Source organism: Lepidochelys olivacea (assembly GCF_965140295.1).
Source record: "Lepidochelys olivacea isolate rLepOli2 genome assembly, chromosome: 12".
NCBI classification, from domain to species: Eukaryota; Metazoa; Chordata; order Testudines; family Cheloniidae; genus Lepidochelys; species Lepidochelys olivacea.
This window is the reverse complement of record NC_140422.1, coordinates 6768868-6786080: the sequence shown is the minus strand read 5'-3', so window position 1 is coordinate 6786080 and position 17213 is coordinate 6768868. Positions and strand designations below refer to the sequence as shown.

At 43.4% G+C, this 17213-nt stretch overlaps 1 protein-coding gene across 1 annotated transcript in view; it reads right to left on the bottom strand.

Annotated features, from left to right (window-relative positions):
- Positions 1-3361: 3361 nt before the first annotated feature.
- The window catches only part of CIAPIN1 (cytokine induced apoptosis inhibitor 1), a 20852-nt gene continuing 7000 nt past the window's right edge, over positions 3362-17213 (bottom strand). Inside the window, exons 2-9 of the mRNA XM_084644287.1 lie at positions 12946-13112; positions 11949-12101; positions 10871-10947; positions 10260-10428; positions 7160-7233; positions 6754-6869; positions 5621-5693; positions 3362-4823 (exon numbers count right to left, since the gene is read on the bottom strand). Of these exons, the coding sequence (XP_084500413.1) occupies positions 4713-4823; positions 5621-5693; positions 6754-6869; positions 7160-7233; positions 10260-10428; positions 10871-10947; positions 11949-12101; positions 12946-13102 (930 nt within the window). The 5' untranslated portion in view covers positions 13103-13112 and the 3' untranslated portion in view covers positions 3362-4712. The remainder of the gene's footprint in view (positions 4824-5620; positions 5694-6753; positions 6870-7159; positions 7234-10259; positions 10429-10870; positions 10948-11948; positions 12102-12945; positions 13113-17213) is intronic.

Here is a 17213-nt window from a genome sequence, read left to right as displayed (position 1 = left end):
GAAGGAAAGAGGGGGCAGGAGAAAGGCACAGGAGATGCTCCAGGAAAGAAGGCATCATTCTCATTCATGTCTCCTGATCAGGTTCTGGAATCTCAAAGGTAGGACAAGAGGTTGGCCTTTCACTCCTCCTCTGAAGAGTAGCTGATGTTGCATTTTCTTTGCAGGGCCCTAACTATCAATGGAAGTGAAGCAAACTCCACATTTCTCACAAGGCATAGAATCCATGCTGTCTCTCAGTTACTGGTTTTCATAAATGTAGCTATCAAACAAAATTATCCCATGAGGGGCTCTACTGAACAGCCACTAGTTAAGTGGTTGGTTCACTGTGAGGTTTCCCAACTACTACCTGCCCTGGGGTGTTGTGAGGGTAAATACATTAAAGACTCTGAGGTGCTCAGTTACTATCATAATGGGGGGCCAGATAAGTACATTACATAGACTGCTTCTGAATCCTTCCCCGTAGCCATAAATAACCAACTCGCTTGGACCACTGGATGGGTCTACAAGACCCCAGATCAAAACTGATGGAGGGAGGAAAATATGGGCAGTCCACAGAGGTTGCTTTCATTTCTGTCCTAGCCTTTGGTCAGTGTGCCGAAAGGGTGGGTGTACTCCAGGGAGTACCACCCACCACGAGATTGGATTTAGGGGTCTTCAGATAAGGGATGGGATAGCCGGTGCTGACTAGTCTAGGGGCAGGGCTAAGGACAGAGCCTATGGCCTAGGACAGATGCTAATCCGTCAGGGGGTGGAACTAGGAGGCCACCATCTATGAAAACAAATCTACAGTGTAGAGTACCCCTCTTCCCTCCAGTAATGCTCCCTGGCACAGTAAATTCCCATTTCTGTGAGCCTCATACACAGCAATAATGGAAAATATGTTTTATATTAGAAATTGTGACTGTTATAAGATCAACAATGGTTATGTGAACTCAGAGGCCCCTGAAGTATCAAAAATTACATTTAGTTTTTTAAAAACTGACTAGATTCCAAATTGACTGGGCCCCTGTAACTAAAGTATCCAAACCCCGTATTTTATTTAATCCTGACTGGCTGCCATGTCCACACAGAGACCAGATGCATTTGAGAAACCATCTTTACACGTAGGACTTTTCACATGGAAACATCTAGCATCTAGGCAAATATCTAGTCTCTGAGAGGGACCAGCTAACTCTTTTAATCACCAAAAGGCATAAAACTCCCATAACACTCCCAGAAATGCAATATTACTCCATAGAGAATATTTGGTACTGCCCCAAATGCTGATCAGCTTTATGCCTAGAAGCTTGGGGGCTGAAAGCACTTGTGATTTTCAGTCACCTGTGCAAGATGAAGCAATCCAAAAGGCCATTCAAAGAGCTCCTTTCCAGTTTCAAACTATTTTTTATAAGCACTGTATTTGTTCAAAGATACTTTTAGAAACCAAACAAAAAACAGTTACCAACATCTGAAAGAGCCCCCGTTATGGATCCCCCATGAAAAGGAACTCTGTTCTCCTTTAAACTCGGAGGATACGACAAGCCGCAATGGACTTAAATTGCAGCAAAGGTGGTTTAGGTTGGACATTAGGAAAAACTTCCTGTCAGGGTAGTTAAGTACTGGAATAAATTACCTAGGGAGGTTGTGGAATCACCATCACTGGGGATTTTTAAGAGCAGGTTAGACAAACACTTGTCAGGGATGGTCTGGATAATACTTAGTCCTGCCATGAGTGCAGGGGACTGAACTAGATGACCTTGCGAGGTCCCTTCGAGTCCTACGATTCTAGGAGGAAAAGCCCAGGAGATGCTCCTGCTGAAACACTGTCACGTCAGAAAATACTACTGTCTAGATGAGCAGCACAGAGGAGACTAACCAACCTTTCGCTCTACAAACTGCTTCAAAAATAAACCTCTTGGCTTTGCCAGGACATTTCTCCGCGGCAGCAGGCCAATTCACAGTCACTTCACACGAAAGCCTCACGAGTAGCTCTACCACTTCTATATTTGAAAAGGAAGCAAGACTAAGATATACGGAACCATTACGTGGTGACCTAAACAGATGACTCTTTAAATGGGTCTAGTGGGCTATTCTCCACGTAGTTACTGAAGGAGTTTTAAGAAGACGTTTTAAATCAATCTACAGCCATTTTTGAAAAGTAAAAGCCAGATTCCCCCCTGTTGAGTTCGTCTTGTGGGAGGACTACCCCCAACACAGAGGGATCCTCTGGCAACATGAAGCGGATATCATAGCTCCTAATGCACCCACACCCCCTTCCCTAGTCAGTATAGTGGGCACTTGCCTTGCAGTTTGTGTAAGTTAGCTCACATCTCACTTCAGGGAACCGGCTCAGCACACAGCCACACAATCATAGCATATCAGGGTTGGAAGGGACCACAGGAGGTCATCTAGTCCAACCCCCTACTCGCAGCAGGACCAATCCCCAATTTTTGCCCCAGATCCCTAAATGGCCCCCTCAAGGATTGAACTCACAACCCTGGGTTTAGCAGGCCAATGCTCAAACCCCTGAGCTATCCCTCCCCGACAAGATCAGGGATGCCTCAAAGCACTGTTTGTGTCTTGGCCACACAGGCTCTAACCCCCACAAAATTATAAAGCACTATCACTTTAAAAGAAAATACCTTGTGGAATATGGGGGGATAGAGGCTTTTCTCTCCTTTCCTCAGACTATGAAGACCTAGGAGAGTTTTTAGGTTGTTGCGATTTTCCTTGCGTTTACCTAACTTGCCTGGAGTTGCTATAGTGCTCGTGACAGAACCATTTCTTCAGCAGTAGAGCTTGGAAACTGTTCCAGGAAGCCCCTTAGAGTCCACATGCCCTTTGCCAGCTGGCAGCCTAGGCAACTGTCATGGTGTTTAGTCACTTGAGAGGCTGTTGTATTACCTCAATCTTTCGTATTTACCTCTGGCATCTAGCTGGGACCCACACTGAATAGCACATAGCTCACATCATGGCCTATACTCACAAATCAAGTGTAGGGACACTTCCCTTATCACCAGGGTTCACATCCTCTCATGCTTCCTGCTGATAGGTGACTAATTCTCTATCTGTATTCCTCCAGCTGCAAACCTGACTTCACTCTTCCTCCTACCCCAAAATTATGAGACAGCCTCCTTTTGAAATGCATGAATAGATGTTCAGTGAAGAAAATTTTGTATTTCTTCTTGAAGTCTTGATTCTATTCTTTCCTGCATTGAGTATAATGAAATATGTGCATGTGTAATTTTTGCTGGAACAGTTACTGTAGGAGGATGACTACCAAGGTGTGCTCAGTGTTTCTGCTTACAAGTAGCTCAAGCAGGCAGAACAGAGCCAAGCCAACAAGAATCAGCTGAGAGTCAATGAACAGATTTAAACCATATTTAAAGCTCCACTAAGACCAATTTTTAACAAATGCTTTATTTGTGGTCACAGCCTTTAAAAACAGAACAGCCCTTAATCCTAACCCACTACATGAGTTTATTTCAAGTCAGTGCAGGGTAATGACAAGAAGGTGAAGTTGGATCCTGCACTTAAGTGGCTCTAAATAGGATGATATCTTTATACACAAAAGAGCTGATATGAGTATGTGAGGTGGGAAACGAAGGAAAATAAACGTGGTGATCAACAGGGAAGTTCTCAGGAATGGCTCCCTTGTCCTGAAGCTGCAGGGAGGGGAGATTAGCTACAGCCCTGAAAATCTTTCCCACTGTAACACCGGGTAGGTAAATAAATACTAAAGCACTGTCAAAGGTCAACTTCTCTCAGGGATGGGAAGGAGGTGGTGGCACATAGCGCCCCAACATTAGGATAATTCAGTAGTTATTGCTATAGACCTTTGTAGGTAACAATCTTCTCTTTAATTAGTATAAGATATTCACTAGCATTAACCCTTATGTTCCCAGTGCTTATTGGATGGAAGAAGGGGCAGCAAGGCAGAGACTCCATATATAATCCACTTTCTACCTAACAAGCTGGACTATTCTCAGACTGCTTGAACGAAGCTTTTACCTTTTCATGGAAGGCGAGAGGGCAGGAAAAGGAGAGAAAGTTTATCACTAGCAGCTTCCCAGGATACTTGGAAATGTTTGCTACTATCCTGTTTGCTAAACTCTGCAAGGGACTTTCACAGGATTCTCTTTGCTAACAGTTCCTACAAATTCCTTTTTGTACATCACATGGAATGACAAACCAGCTCCACGTTTTAATAAACTAAGCCCCCAAAGAGAGCAGGAAATAGGTGTCATCTCAAGAGACTTGAGCAAAAACTAAGCTAACTCCCCAGGAATAAATATGGCAAAGAGTGGTCTGAACTGAGCTCAGAGGCATTGGCTGGGGTTCCAGGTACACTCAGACAAGATCAGCCTGGCATCTGATTCCCATTGTATATACCCCTTCTGCCAACAGCACATACTCTGACGGCCAGCGCCTCTCAGTCTTCAGCCAATAAATCTGAAAAACCTAACATTCCATTAACAAGTCTGTATTATGTACATGATAGGAGACCAGACATCACTGCAAATGATCAATTACCCAAAAGTTAATTAAGTCTATTGAGATCACATTTTTAGTTCACATCAGCTCCACGTGCCCTCAACATCCTAACCCACCCCCATAAAGAAGCATTTCCTGGAGAGGGAAATTTAAGGAGATGGGAGGGGCTCATGTAAGCTCTGAAGCCAGTGTGCTATGGAACTGCTGTGCACCAATGGTGTCTCTGTAACATCCTCCTCTTAGGCATCATGAAGATTGTTCTCAGCCAGGAGTATCTTCTCTCCGGGTTTAAAGGCTGGCATCCCCATGTAGGGGCAGCTGGCACAGCGGAATGCATCCCCCAGGTAACACTGCCAAGACAGAGAAGCGACAAAAACATCAGCTTGTTACCAAGGGCAGACAAAAACTAAGGGCAGGGTTTCCTGGTTTAAGTTCTCTTCCCAATAGGAAGTATTTTGCCCTACACAGAGGTACAATCTGCCCACCAGAGAATAAACCAGCATCGAAAGAATCTGCTTTCAGCCTCTAGCAATCGGCACAAACCTGGTTAGGTCAGGACTGAAGTTTGAAGTAGCCCGGGATTGAACAAACAAAGAATGAGTTTTTCCTGACCACACAAGAAGGCAGTCTCTTCAGATTAGGGCTAAAGCCTAGCTGCTGTAACATCCAACTCTTGGGGCTCTCAGTTTCTCCAAACCATTCAGAAAATCCTGTTTCACTTTGAACATAGGTGGCTTCAGGGAGAGGAGATATCTTAGTAAATACTGAGCAGCTCAATGGATTCAAATTCAGCTCAGGTAGGTCATGAATGAGAATCATAACTATATGGAATGGGGAAACTTCAGTCTAGCTCTTCCTAGAGTGGTATCCATATCATAACAAGACGTGAATGTGCGCAGAGCAAGAAGTGGCTGCAAATACAACGGAAGTTACCACAGACCCATCAAAGCCAAATATTACAAAAGCTGATAGCCCTGCAGAGACAGAACGATTGCTTCTAGGCCACAAATACTGGTGAGTAAAGTCAACCCATAGGGAACAATCAGTAACTCAATAGAAAGTACTGGTTTTTTAAACTAGTTCTCAGATAAGAATACACTCTTTCCCTGTCTGTCTATACCACAGGATAGCTGGGAAGGATATTTACATTTCCACAAGCAGATCTGGGCTGCAGGCTCTCTCTCTTCTCCTGCTCCAGGTCCTCCGCAAGGCCACACGTGCTGCAGAAGAAATAGGATTCATCCTAAACCAGTTTGCAATGGCGTTAGCCACTGACTCTACCCACTCCACCCTCTGACATTTCTTCCTCAGTCCTCCACCCACGAGATTACAGCCGCAACACATCATTCCACCCAACGGGCTTTAGAGCATGTGCAGTCACTTACACATCCACACACGCACCCCCGCTTTATTATCCTCTCTAATGTCATAGCCCATAGCCGTGGTTCTCAACTTATTCACCACTGTGGGCCACATATGCAGCTCTGTGTGTGTTATATTTATTGTGAGGATGTGGCCCACATACTACCTGTATGGCCCTGAGAATGTCACATGGGCTGTAGCTGTGTGCCGATTCGGCTGAAAGTGACCCGTGGGCCGCTGGCTGAGAACCGAACCACTGGCCCATGGGACCATGTCGTGTGTCCCAGTTGCTTGAACTTCCCTCTCTCCACCTAGCACATGCGGAAATGCTATCAAATACCAAGCTCTTATTTTAAAATCTACATGCAGTATTTCTCTGGAAGAAAACTGAGGAAGAGTCGTGGTTTTAAAAAGAGCCTGCATGAATCCTGTGGTTGCCCCCAAGTGAGTCCGTGTGTTGGGGGAGAACTATTCATCTCACAGGGGAACATTTACGCCTGGGATATAAGTAAACGGATTTTAAAACACTCTAGTTACACCAGCATACACCCTTAATGTAGATTCACTTAAAAATAGTTTAAATCTTCTTTAAAAATCAAGTTAGCTTATTTTTAAAAAAATATCTAGTTATACTATTGCAATTTTAATACACAGAAGCCCTTGACAAAATTTAGGAGATTTATGCACTAGAATCTAATTTTTGAAAAATTCTACAAAAGGAAATTCACTTGGCTAACAGATTTCTGAATGTGTTTCTTAAACTAAATACCAAAATACACTAAGGGTTAAAAAAAAGTAAAGATACCAATGAATAATTCTTTGGAAAAACAGCACCATACCCTGCTCTTTTTTAAAGGGCAATGGTTAAATCTGATTTGAAGTCAGCACATTCACCAACACATCAAGTCTTGTACTCACCAGTTCTTGCAGGCTTTCTTTTTACCCAATTCCTTACAGGATGGAGCTTTGAGGGAAGATGGATCTGGCTTCTTCAGATCCTCAGAATCTAGCAACTCATCTGAGTCCAGGAGATCCTGAAAGAGACAACATGGAGGAAGAAACAACAAACGAAGGAAATTGGCTTAACAGGGACACTGCCAATGTTAGATTCAAAGAAATGACAACACCTGGCATAGCTTGTACCTATGCGTCAGAATTATGCTCCATGCAATAATTATGCTCCATGCTCCATCCATGTAATATTAGAGGAATTTTTCCATATGGCTCTCACTCCACCCTCTCCTCTGTAAAGCCCTACTGAGTACTGTGGGTTAAAGTTCATGAAACTTCTAAGTTTTGTGTGGAAAACTAAAACAGAACTTACCATTCCCTCATCATCCATATCATTAGCAGAGAGAGTCCACAGCTTTGCAGCAGCGGGGTCCACAGCAGGCTTGCCTGGAGCCAAAACAAGAGAGACATAGACAATGATCACACATAGCATGAAGCAGACCTGCTCCCAGCAAGGAAATGGTTCCAATATCATAGAATCATATAATATCAGGGTTGGAAGGGACCCCAGAAGGTCATCTAGTCCAAACCCCTGCTCGAAGCAGGACCAATTCCCAGTTAAATCATCCCAGCCAGGGCTTTGTCAAGCCTGACCTTAAAAACCTCTAAGGAAGGAGATTCTACCACCTCCCTAGGTAACGCATTCCAGTGTTTCACCACCCTCTTAGTGAAAAAGTTTTTCCTAATATCCAATCTAAACCTCCCCCACTGCAACTTGAGACCATTACTCCTCGTTCTGTCATCTGCCACCATTGAGAACAGTCTAGAGCCATCCTCTTTGGAACCCCCTTTCAGGTAGTTGAAAGCAGCTATCAAATCCCCCCTCATTCTTCTCTTCTGCAGGCTAAACAATCCCAGCTCCCTCAGCCTCTCCTCATAACTCATGTGTTCCAGTCCCCTAATCATTTTTGTTGCCCTTTGCTGGACTCTCTCCAATTTATCCACATCCTTCTTGAAGTGTGGGGCCCAAAACTGGACACAGTACTCCAGATGAGGCCTCACCAATGTCGAATAGAGGGGAACGATCACGTCCCTCGATCTGCTCGCTATGCCCCTACTTATACATCCCAAAATGCCATTGGCCTTCTTGGCAACAAGGGCACACTGTTGACTCATATCCAGCTTCTCGTCCACTGTCACCCCTAGGTCCTTTTCCGCAGAACTGCTGCCTAGCCATTCGGTCTCTAGTCTGTAGCTGTGCATTGGGTTCTTCCGTCCTAAGTGCAGGACCCTGCACTTATCCTTATTGAACCTCATCAGATTTCTTTTGGCCCAATCCTCCAATTTGTCTAGGTCCTTCTGTATCCTATCCCTCCCCTCCAGCGTATCTACCACTCCTCCCAGTTTAGTATCATCCGTAAATTTGCTGAGAGTGCAATCCACACCATCCTCCAGATCATTTATGAAGATATTGAACAAAACCGGCCCCAGGACCGACCCTTGGGGCACTCCACTTGATACCGGCTGCCAACTAGACATGGAGCCATTGATCACTACCCGTTGAGCCCGACAATCTAGCCAGCTTTCTACCCACCTTATAGTGCATTCATCCAGCCCATACTTCCTTAACTTGCTGACAAGAATACTGTGGGAGACCGTGTCAAAAGCTTTGCTAAAGTCAAGAAACAATACATCCACTGCTTTCCCTTCATCCACAGAACCAGTAATCTCATCATAAAAGGCGATTAGATTAGTCAGGCATGACCTTCCCTTGGTGAATCCATGCTGGCTGTTCCTGATCACTTTCCTCTCATGCAAGTGCTTCAGGATTGATTCTTTGAGGACCTGCTCCATGATTTTTCCAGGGACTGAGGTGAGGCTGACTGGCCTGTAGTTCCCAGGATCCTCCTTCTTCCCTTTTTTAAAGATTGGCACTACATTAGCCTTTTTCCAGTCATCCGGGACTTCCCCGGTTCGCCACGAGTTTTCAAAGATAATGGCCAATGGCTCTGCAATCACAGCCGCCAATTCCTTCAGCACTCTCGGATGCAACTCGTCCGGCCCCATGGACTTGTGCACGTCCAGCTTTTCTAAATAGTCCCTAATCACCTCTATCTCCACAGAGGGCTGGCCATCTCTTCCCCATTTTGTGATGCCCAGCGCAGCAGTCTGGGAGCTGACCTTGTTAGTGAAGACAGAGGCAAAAAAAGCATTGAGTACATTAGCTTTTTCCACATCCTCTGTCACTAGGTTGCCTCTCTCATTCAGTAAGGGGCCCACACAGTCCTTGGCTTTCTTCTTGTTGCCAACATACCTGAAGAAACCCTTCTTGTTACTCTTGACATCTCTGGCTAGCTGCAGCTCCAGGTGCGATTTGGCCCTCCTGATATCATTCCTACATGCCCGAGCAATATTTTTATACTCTTCCCTGGTCATATGTCCAACCTTCCACTTCTTGTAAGCTTCTTTTTTATGTTTAAGATCCGCTAGGATTTCACCATTAAGCCAAGCTGGTCGCCTGCCATATTTACTATTCTTTCGACTCATTGGGATGGTTTGTCCCTGTAACCTCAACAGGGATTCCTTGAAATACAGCCAGCTCTCCTGGACTCCTTTCCCCTTCAAGTTAGTCCCCCAGGGGATCCTGGCCATCCATTCCCTGAGGGAGTCGAAGTCTGCTTTCCTGAAGTCCAGGGTCCTTATCCTGCTGCTTATCACTCTTGAAAAACTCACTCCCTGCGCAGTAGTGCCTTTTATCATACTGCACCCTACCTGTGGAACACTCTCACTGTTCTCAGAAGCCAACCACCGGCTCTCTCACTCAAATCCATCTTCAAACCTGATTTGTGCAAGGAATCCTCTGTCCACTTCTCCTCATCCTTCATCAAAGGTCAGTTATGAAAAAAAGAAGCGACAATATCCTCCCCGGTCCACCCATTTTTGACACCAAAATGAAATGTCATTTATAGATGCTGCATCTCTTCATAATATGATCACCCCTTTTATTTCTTGTTTTGTTTGAAATGCAGTGAAATAGTTAGCTGACATTAGAGCAGGCATTGATGCTGGGAGCCAAGACAGCTCCAGTAATCTAATCACCATTCATATCCTTCAAAGATCTTGCATAGACCCATTTGCACAAAGGAAGGAAGGAAGGAAGGAAGGAAGGAAGGGACTGGGTAGTAATGGTGTTTCTAATAAGGTTAAAAACAAAACCTATAGAAAATCCTTTATGCAGCTCTCTGTATGCATTACAAAGCAACAGGAAAGGGCACAGGTTTCCCTCCTCCTTTGCTTTGCAGTTAACCTTTGAAACAGAAATGGAAGCTTCCAACAGATACAAAATGGTTGTTAACCAAGATTATAGAGAACCATGTTTTCATTAAGCATTCAAAATTATTATGCTCTCCATTGTACAACGTAAGGAGTTCATACGCTCCCAGCACATATACCAGCCTTCTCTTCGCTCTTACCTGATGAAGCAGACTTCTTAGCAAAGGAAAGTTTGAGCTGACTTGAGGATCCCACTTCAAAGTTGGGTTTCTTGCCTTCCATTTGAACAGACAAAAGGTCATTGCCTTGGTAACTCAGATGCTCTTGGACTGACTGGGTCTCCTCAGGGGTCAAAGGCTCCTTCTGCAGCTGGAATGCAAGACACAGTGAGTGTTAATCCTTGTACAGAACTGCCATATTCCAATGCCCTGTGTGGTAACATCAGACCATACAGAGAAGGGTTTCGCCTCTATCCCATGATGTTGAATTATCCCTCAAACTGGCTCATTCTCCCAGCTTGCCCAAAGTGGATCACGGTTCTGGCATTTGCTCAGCTGGTGATATTACACAGCTTACCGCCACTATTCATTTGAAGATAAATGGATTTTTTTTTTTAAAATTGCAAAGAAAACTCTTATTCATGCAGTACTAAATGCACAGTTTTCATTGCTGGTTGTGCTGTTGCATATTTAAAGGCACACTAACATGGCAATACGGTGAATAACTAGCATCCCTTTTGGAAGCCTCTACTCTACATTATACAGTCCTGAAATGGGTGCTCTCAGGAGGTAGTTAGTGCATATACACATACCTCCTTGACTTCCACCAGTCCAGAAAGCGTCAGAGCCGTGGGGAGCCTGGCTGCTGTCTTGATTCTGCTGTTGTTACCTGGGAAACATGACAGGGAAGGCAAAACAAAGCTCATTATTAAGAACTAGATGTGTTGCTTCTAATGTGAAAGGACTGACAGTGCTTTAGAAGGCAGCATTCCAGCTAATCCCTTTGTTTACATGTTTCTTTCCTAATCACTCTGGGCACATCTGGGAAATCAGCCATTCAAACAGGCTCTTCAACTCTGAGACTATTAATTAGTTCAAAATTATGCTCTTGACAAATACATTAAGATCACGAAGGATTCTCCAGCATCCAAGAAAAAAATCATCTCCACCCACTAAAGAGAAAAATGGGAGCTCCCACTTTGACAGGCTCATGGAAGTCCTCAAAAATATAAAGTCCTAAAAAATATGAAGTTCAGAAATATACATTAAAGAGCTCATTCCAGAAGGCATCAGGTCTTACACCGACTGATTTAATTAACAGCTTTGGTCCATCTGTTCTCCATTGGGTAGCTGGCATTACCTACTAGAAAGGCTCTATTCACATTTTTTGTAAATTGTGATAGTACAAGATGCACCGTCTCTCTCCTAAACTTCACTTTATCTTTTTTAGATTATGCAAGTACCTAACGGCCCCAGTCAAGATCCAAGCCCTGTTGTGCTACAGGGTAAAAGATGGTCCCAGCCACTAACAGCTCATGATCTAATTTTACTTTCACAGAGGCCCAAAAACCTGACTTAAGTCACTACAAACTCTAGCATCAGCTCTGTGCATCCACTAATCATAGCGGTATGCTTACAAGAGTAAGTCTTTCTCTGCTCTTACATTTTTGATACAAGATGGTCACCAGCAGAGATTCCACCATGACAGTGATAAGCTCAGACACAAGATCACGCCTTGCTGCTTACGTTAATGAATCACAGCCACAGAACTACTCTTTATGTTGACTACCATCCACAGCTCTTGGCCCTTTAGCTTTGGCCTAATCCTCCATGAAAGTATGTTTCGTTGCCTCAGATCCAGGGGCAAGAACATAGCAGGCTCGCTCTTACCTATTTGTGCAGCCACTGGTTCTTTCAGAAGGACACGACCCCCTGGCTTGAGTATCCGAGCTATTTCTGCCAGCACCTCTGCACTGTGCAGTGTCATACTGCCTGGTACCATGCCTGACAGAACCACATCAAAGCTGGACTCCGCATGAGCCGCTGAAAAGAAGGAAAGATGAAGAGAGAAAAAACAGACAAGTGTATCTTACCAGCTAGCCCCTCTCTGATCTCCTTCGTACACATGCACGTGACAATCATACCACATGGCGTCCATTAATAAGGCTACTTTTTTGTCATGGAGGTCATGGAAGTCACGGAATCCGTGACTTCCAAAGACTTCCGTGACTTCAGGCCTGGCGGCTGGGAGCTGTAGGGTCCTGCTGCCTCCCGCAGTGGTAGGGAGCTGTGAGGTATGTCTGCTGCCCTCAAGCTCTCAACTGCTGTGGGCAGGAGAACCCCTACAGTTCCCAGCTGCCACAAGGGGGACGGGGTTCAGGGGGATCCCCGCAGCTTCCCAGCCCCCATGGCAGGGCAGGGGGACGCCACAGCTCCCTGCTGCTGGGGAGGGAGCAGGGGGACCCTGTAGCTCCCCTCCGCCATGGGTGGTGGGGGCCCTGGAGCTCCCAGCCAGCCCGCAGCTGGCCAGTCCCTTCACATTTTATCATGGATATTTTTAGTAAAAGTCAGGGACAGGTCACAGGCTTCAGTGAAGTTTTCATTCTTGCCCATGACCTGCCCCTGACTTTTACTAAAAATATCCATGGCAAAATCGTAGCCTTATCCATTAACAATCATCAGTGATGAAACAAACATGACTAGGGTGTATAGCTTTCTTGTATACTACTAGCAGTAGAAGTCACAAAAGGATTTCTACCTTTATACTTAAAGATGCCCTAGGTTACAAATCAAGGAAAATGCTAGCTCACATCCATTAACATACCCACAGAGCATGACACTGCCCTTACACCAAAATGTGTGGTAAAAATTATATCCCCATTCTTACAATGGGACAGTTGGTCAATATTTTCCACGGATACGCGGCTCTCAGGTCCCACCAATGCCTGAATCTTAGCCACCAGATTCTTCAGTCCTTCAACAGGCGAGGAGCTATCCCAGATCACTGCCACACGCTGGCCAACTGAGATTCCATACGCCGCCATATTGCTGGACCTGAAAGTGCCAGATTGAGAAAGGAAGAAATCAGTGCCAAGGCCACCATGAAGAAAGTGGATTTTCACTTAATCCAGAGGGTTACCCTCTTAAGAATTAGGATAATTCCTTGGGCACTGAAAACAGAGTTCCCATATCTGCATGTTTACATAGCATGAAGAAATACCATCTCTCTGTCTAAGAGTATAATTCAATTTCTCTCAAGTTGTGATGCTTGCTTCCTCCAGGAGGATCTGCCAGGCGCAGTGCAAACCAAGTTAAAGGGAAGTGGGAAAGATGGGATTATATAATCCCAAAATAGAAATGAATAGGCAATATTAAGCGCTCAACAGCCACTTCTGCTTGTGACAGTGACCCAGCAAAGAAGTAGTTAATATATCCCCCTTGTACATGAGGAGAACATACATCTTAGTTTCAGCATCCCCAATCATCCAAATTAAGGCCCTTTGCTCTCCTCCTGACATTTCTTTTTTGAAGAAGTGCTCACATTTGGGGAAACTCAAGTATGGTGAGGGCAGCAATAGTGAAAGTTTGAGAAATCCTGTCCTGCGGCCCACAATGTGTAACAACTTGACAACCACTTCTCTAGTTGTTTTCATCAGGTGGAACTATTACTAATTAGGAACTGGTTTACTACACTCAGAGATTGCTTAACTCACCATATTTTCTTCTCATTCCTTAAATATCTCCAATTTTAAAATTAGTTTTACATTATCCTTGCCTATTGTACCACTGTGACACACTGTACCCCATTTAACATCCTGTAAACCCATAGTCACCACTTTTATACGGTCATATGTTGTACAAAGTATGCCTTGTGAGGTACCATTTGAAAATTCATAATCTACTGAGCATCACTATCCTGTGGAAATATGTGTAGTGACACTATGTGTAAAGTTTCAGAGTAGCAGCCATGTTAGTCTGTATTCGCAAAAAGAAAAGGAGTGCTTGTGGCACCTTAGAGACTAACCAATTTATTAGAGCATAAGCTTTCGTGAGCTACAGCTCACTTCATCGGATGCATCTTATGCTCAAATAAATTTTAGTCTCTAAGGTGCTCACTATGTGTAAAGTTATAAGTAGGGCTGTCCAGTGGTTAAAAAGTTAATCGCAATTAATCGCATTGTTAAACAATAATAGAATAGTATTTATATAAATATTTTTGGATGTTTTCTACATTTTCAAATATATTGATTTCAATTACAACACAGAATACAAAGTGTACAGTGCTCACTATATTTATTTTTGATTACAAATATTTGCACTGTAAAAACAAAATAGTATTTTTCAATTCACCTAATACAAGTACTGTACTGCAATCTCTTTATCATGAAAGTTGAGCTTACAAATGTAGAATTATGTGGTAAAGATTCATATGTCCCTTCATGCTTCAACCACCGTTCTAGAGGACATGCATCCATGCCGATTGACAGGTTCTACTTGATAACTATCCAAAGAAGAGCAGACTAACACATGTTCATTTTCATCATCTGGGTCAGATGCCACCAGCAGAAAGCTGTTTTTCTTTTTTGGTGGTTTGGGTTCTGTAGTTTCCGCATCTGAGTGTTCCTCTTTTAAGACTTCTGAAAGCATGCGCCACACCTGTCCCTCTCAGATTCTGGACAACACTTCAGATTCTTAAACCTTGAGTTGAGTGCTGTAGCTATTTTTAGAAATCTCACATTGGTACCTTCTTTGCGTTTTGTCAAATCTGCTGTGAAAGCGTTCTTAAAATAAACGTGCTGGGTCGTCATCCGAGACTGCTAGAACATGAAATAGATGGCAGAATGTGGGTAAAACAGAACAGGAGACATGCAATTCTCCCCCAAGGAATTTAGTCACAAATTTAATTAATGCTTTTTTTTTTTAAAACTAGCATCATCAGCATGGAAGCATGTCCTCTGGAACGGTGGCCTAAGCATGAAGGGGCATACGAAGGTTTAGCATATCTGGCAGGTAAATACCTTGTACTGTCAGCTACAAAAGTGCCAAGCGAATGCCTGTTCTCACTTTCAGGTGACATTATAAATAAGAAGCAGGCAGCAGTATCTTCCGTAAATGTAAACAAACTTGTTTTGTCTTAGCGATTGCCTGAACAAGAAGTAGGACTGAGTGGATGTGTAGGCTCTAAAGTTTTACATTGTTTTGCTTTTGAGTACAGTTATGTAACAAAAAAACCCTCTACATTTGTAAGTTACACTTTCAGGATAAAGAAATCACACGACAGTACTTGTATGAGGTGAATTGAAAAATACTGTTTCTTTTGTTTATCATTTTTACAGTGCAAATATTTGTAAGAAGAAATAATAATATAAAGTGAGCACTGTACACTTTGTATTCTGTGTTGTAAAAGAAATCAATATATTTGAAAATGTAGAAAAATATCCAAAATATTTAATAAATTTCAATTGGTATTCTATTGTTTAACAGGATGATTAATCACGATTACTTTTTTTAATTGCAATTAATTTTTTTGAGTTAATCGCGCAAGTTAACTGCAATTAATCAACAGCCCTAGTTATAAGTTTTACTGTATGATGTTACTGAAGTATGTTATAACTCTGGAGAATGCCCACAGGCGAGCTCTTCAGACACAAAGGAGTGTCTAACACCCAGCCAGGTGTTAAAGAGACATTGTCCAGCAGGGAGAAAGGAAACAAGAAATATATGTTGCATAGAGGGACAATTCAAATCTCAAGTACACAACAGACTGTTGGTCACCTGCACCCCAGCTGGGGGTCAACATGAAAGAGAGGAGGCGGGTATAAAATAAGACAATGACTTCCTCATTACCTCTCCACTCTCCCATCTCTACTCACAGAGCAAGATTGTTTGAAAGACAAAGAAGTAGAGACCTGCAAATCTGCAGATATCTGTGGACCATTTTTGTGGATTGGATGCCAATACAAATTTTGTATCCATGCAGGGCTCTACAAAGAAGCATCACTGAACTAGACGAGTGGTCCCAGGCTGTAGGGGGATCCAGCCTGCAAACTAAGAACTGTGAACTATGAACTACCTGCAGCATTTGGTGGGGTAAGAAAGTTCTTGCTTCAAATTTTATTTAGCTTGGTAAAGTTTAAGAATTAGACTGCGATTTTATCATTTTATTTCTTTTTGTAACCAATTCTGACTTTTTACCACTCTATCATTTATAATCACTTAAAATCTATCTTTCTATACTTAATAAACTTGTTTTAATATTTTATCTAAACCATTGAGCTTCGACTGGTGTGGCTGGGGAATCTGCTCAGGTTAACAAGGGCTGGTGCATATACATTTCTTTGATAAAATGATGGACTTATGAGCTTGCACTGTCCAAGGGGGTCTTGAGCTGTGTAAGATGCACATTTCTGGGGTGCAAGGCTGGGGGGATTTGCGGGTGTTTCCCTGTATACAGTTCATGAATGCTCTCCCATCCACTCATGTAACTTTGTTGGGTGTGTTTTCACATGCTAATGGCTGTGCGTGAGCAATGCCTGGAGGGGCTACTTTTCACTAGCAGAGCAGTGTGAGAGGTATCCTGAGCTAGAGAGTTAAGGGGGCACAGATTCCACAGTCCAGCTTGTACCCTGGGGGATGTGACAACCAAACATTTGACTATGTCAAAACGAGTAAAAGTACAAAAGATGGCTGGTCATTTGCCTTTACAACAAAAATGGAAGGTTCTTTTCAGTTACAATAAGGTTTCTGTTGCGCTACACCAGGCATCTCAGATAGGCGGCCACAGGACTACAATTCAGGGTGGAAAGCACTCTACCCTACTTCTTGGGTCTTATCTCAGTCTCACATACATTTTAATCAACTGGTCTCTGAACTCAAGATTGTTCCCTCCCAAAAATGGGCAAGAAAAGAATCCTGAATTTAAAGAGCAGCAAAGCTACAAACCTCCAACAACTGAGGAATTCTTCAGCAGTCAGTGAAAGCTGGATACACAGGTGCACTGCTCACCTTCCCTGAATCAAGGCAGCTGAGTTACACATATTGAAATATGCAACACATTTATGAACCTTCCCTCTTTACGGAGAAGAGTTCAAAGCAGTTTCCCTAGATTTCTACATAAAACTTCTGGAGGAGAATCATTTTTCCATCTTCCCAAAA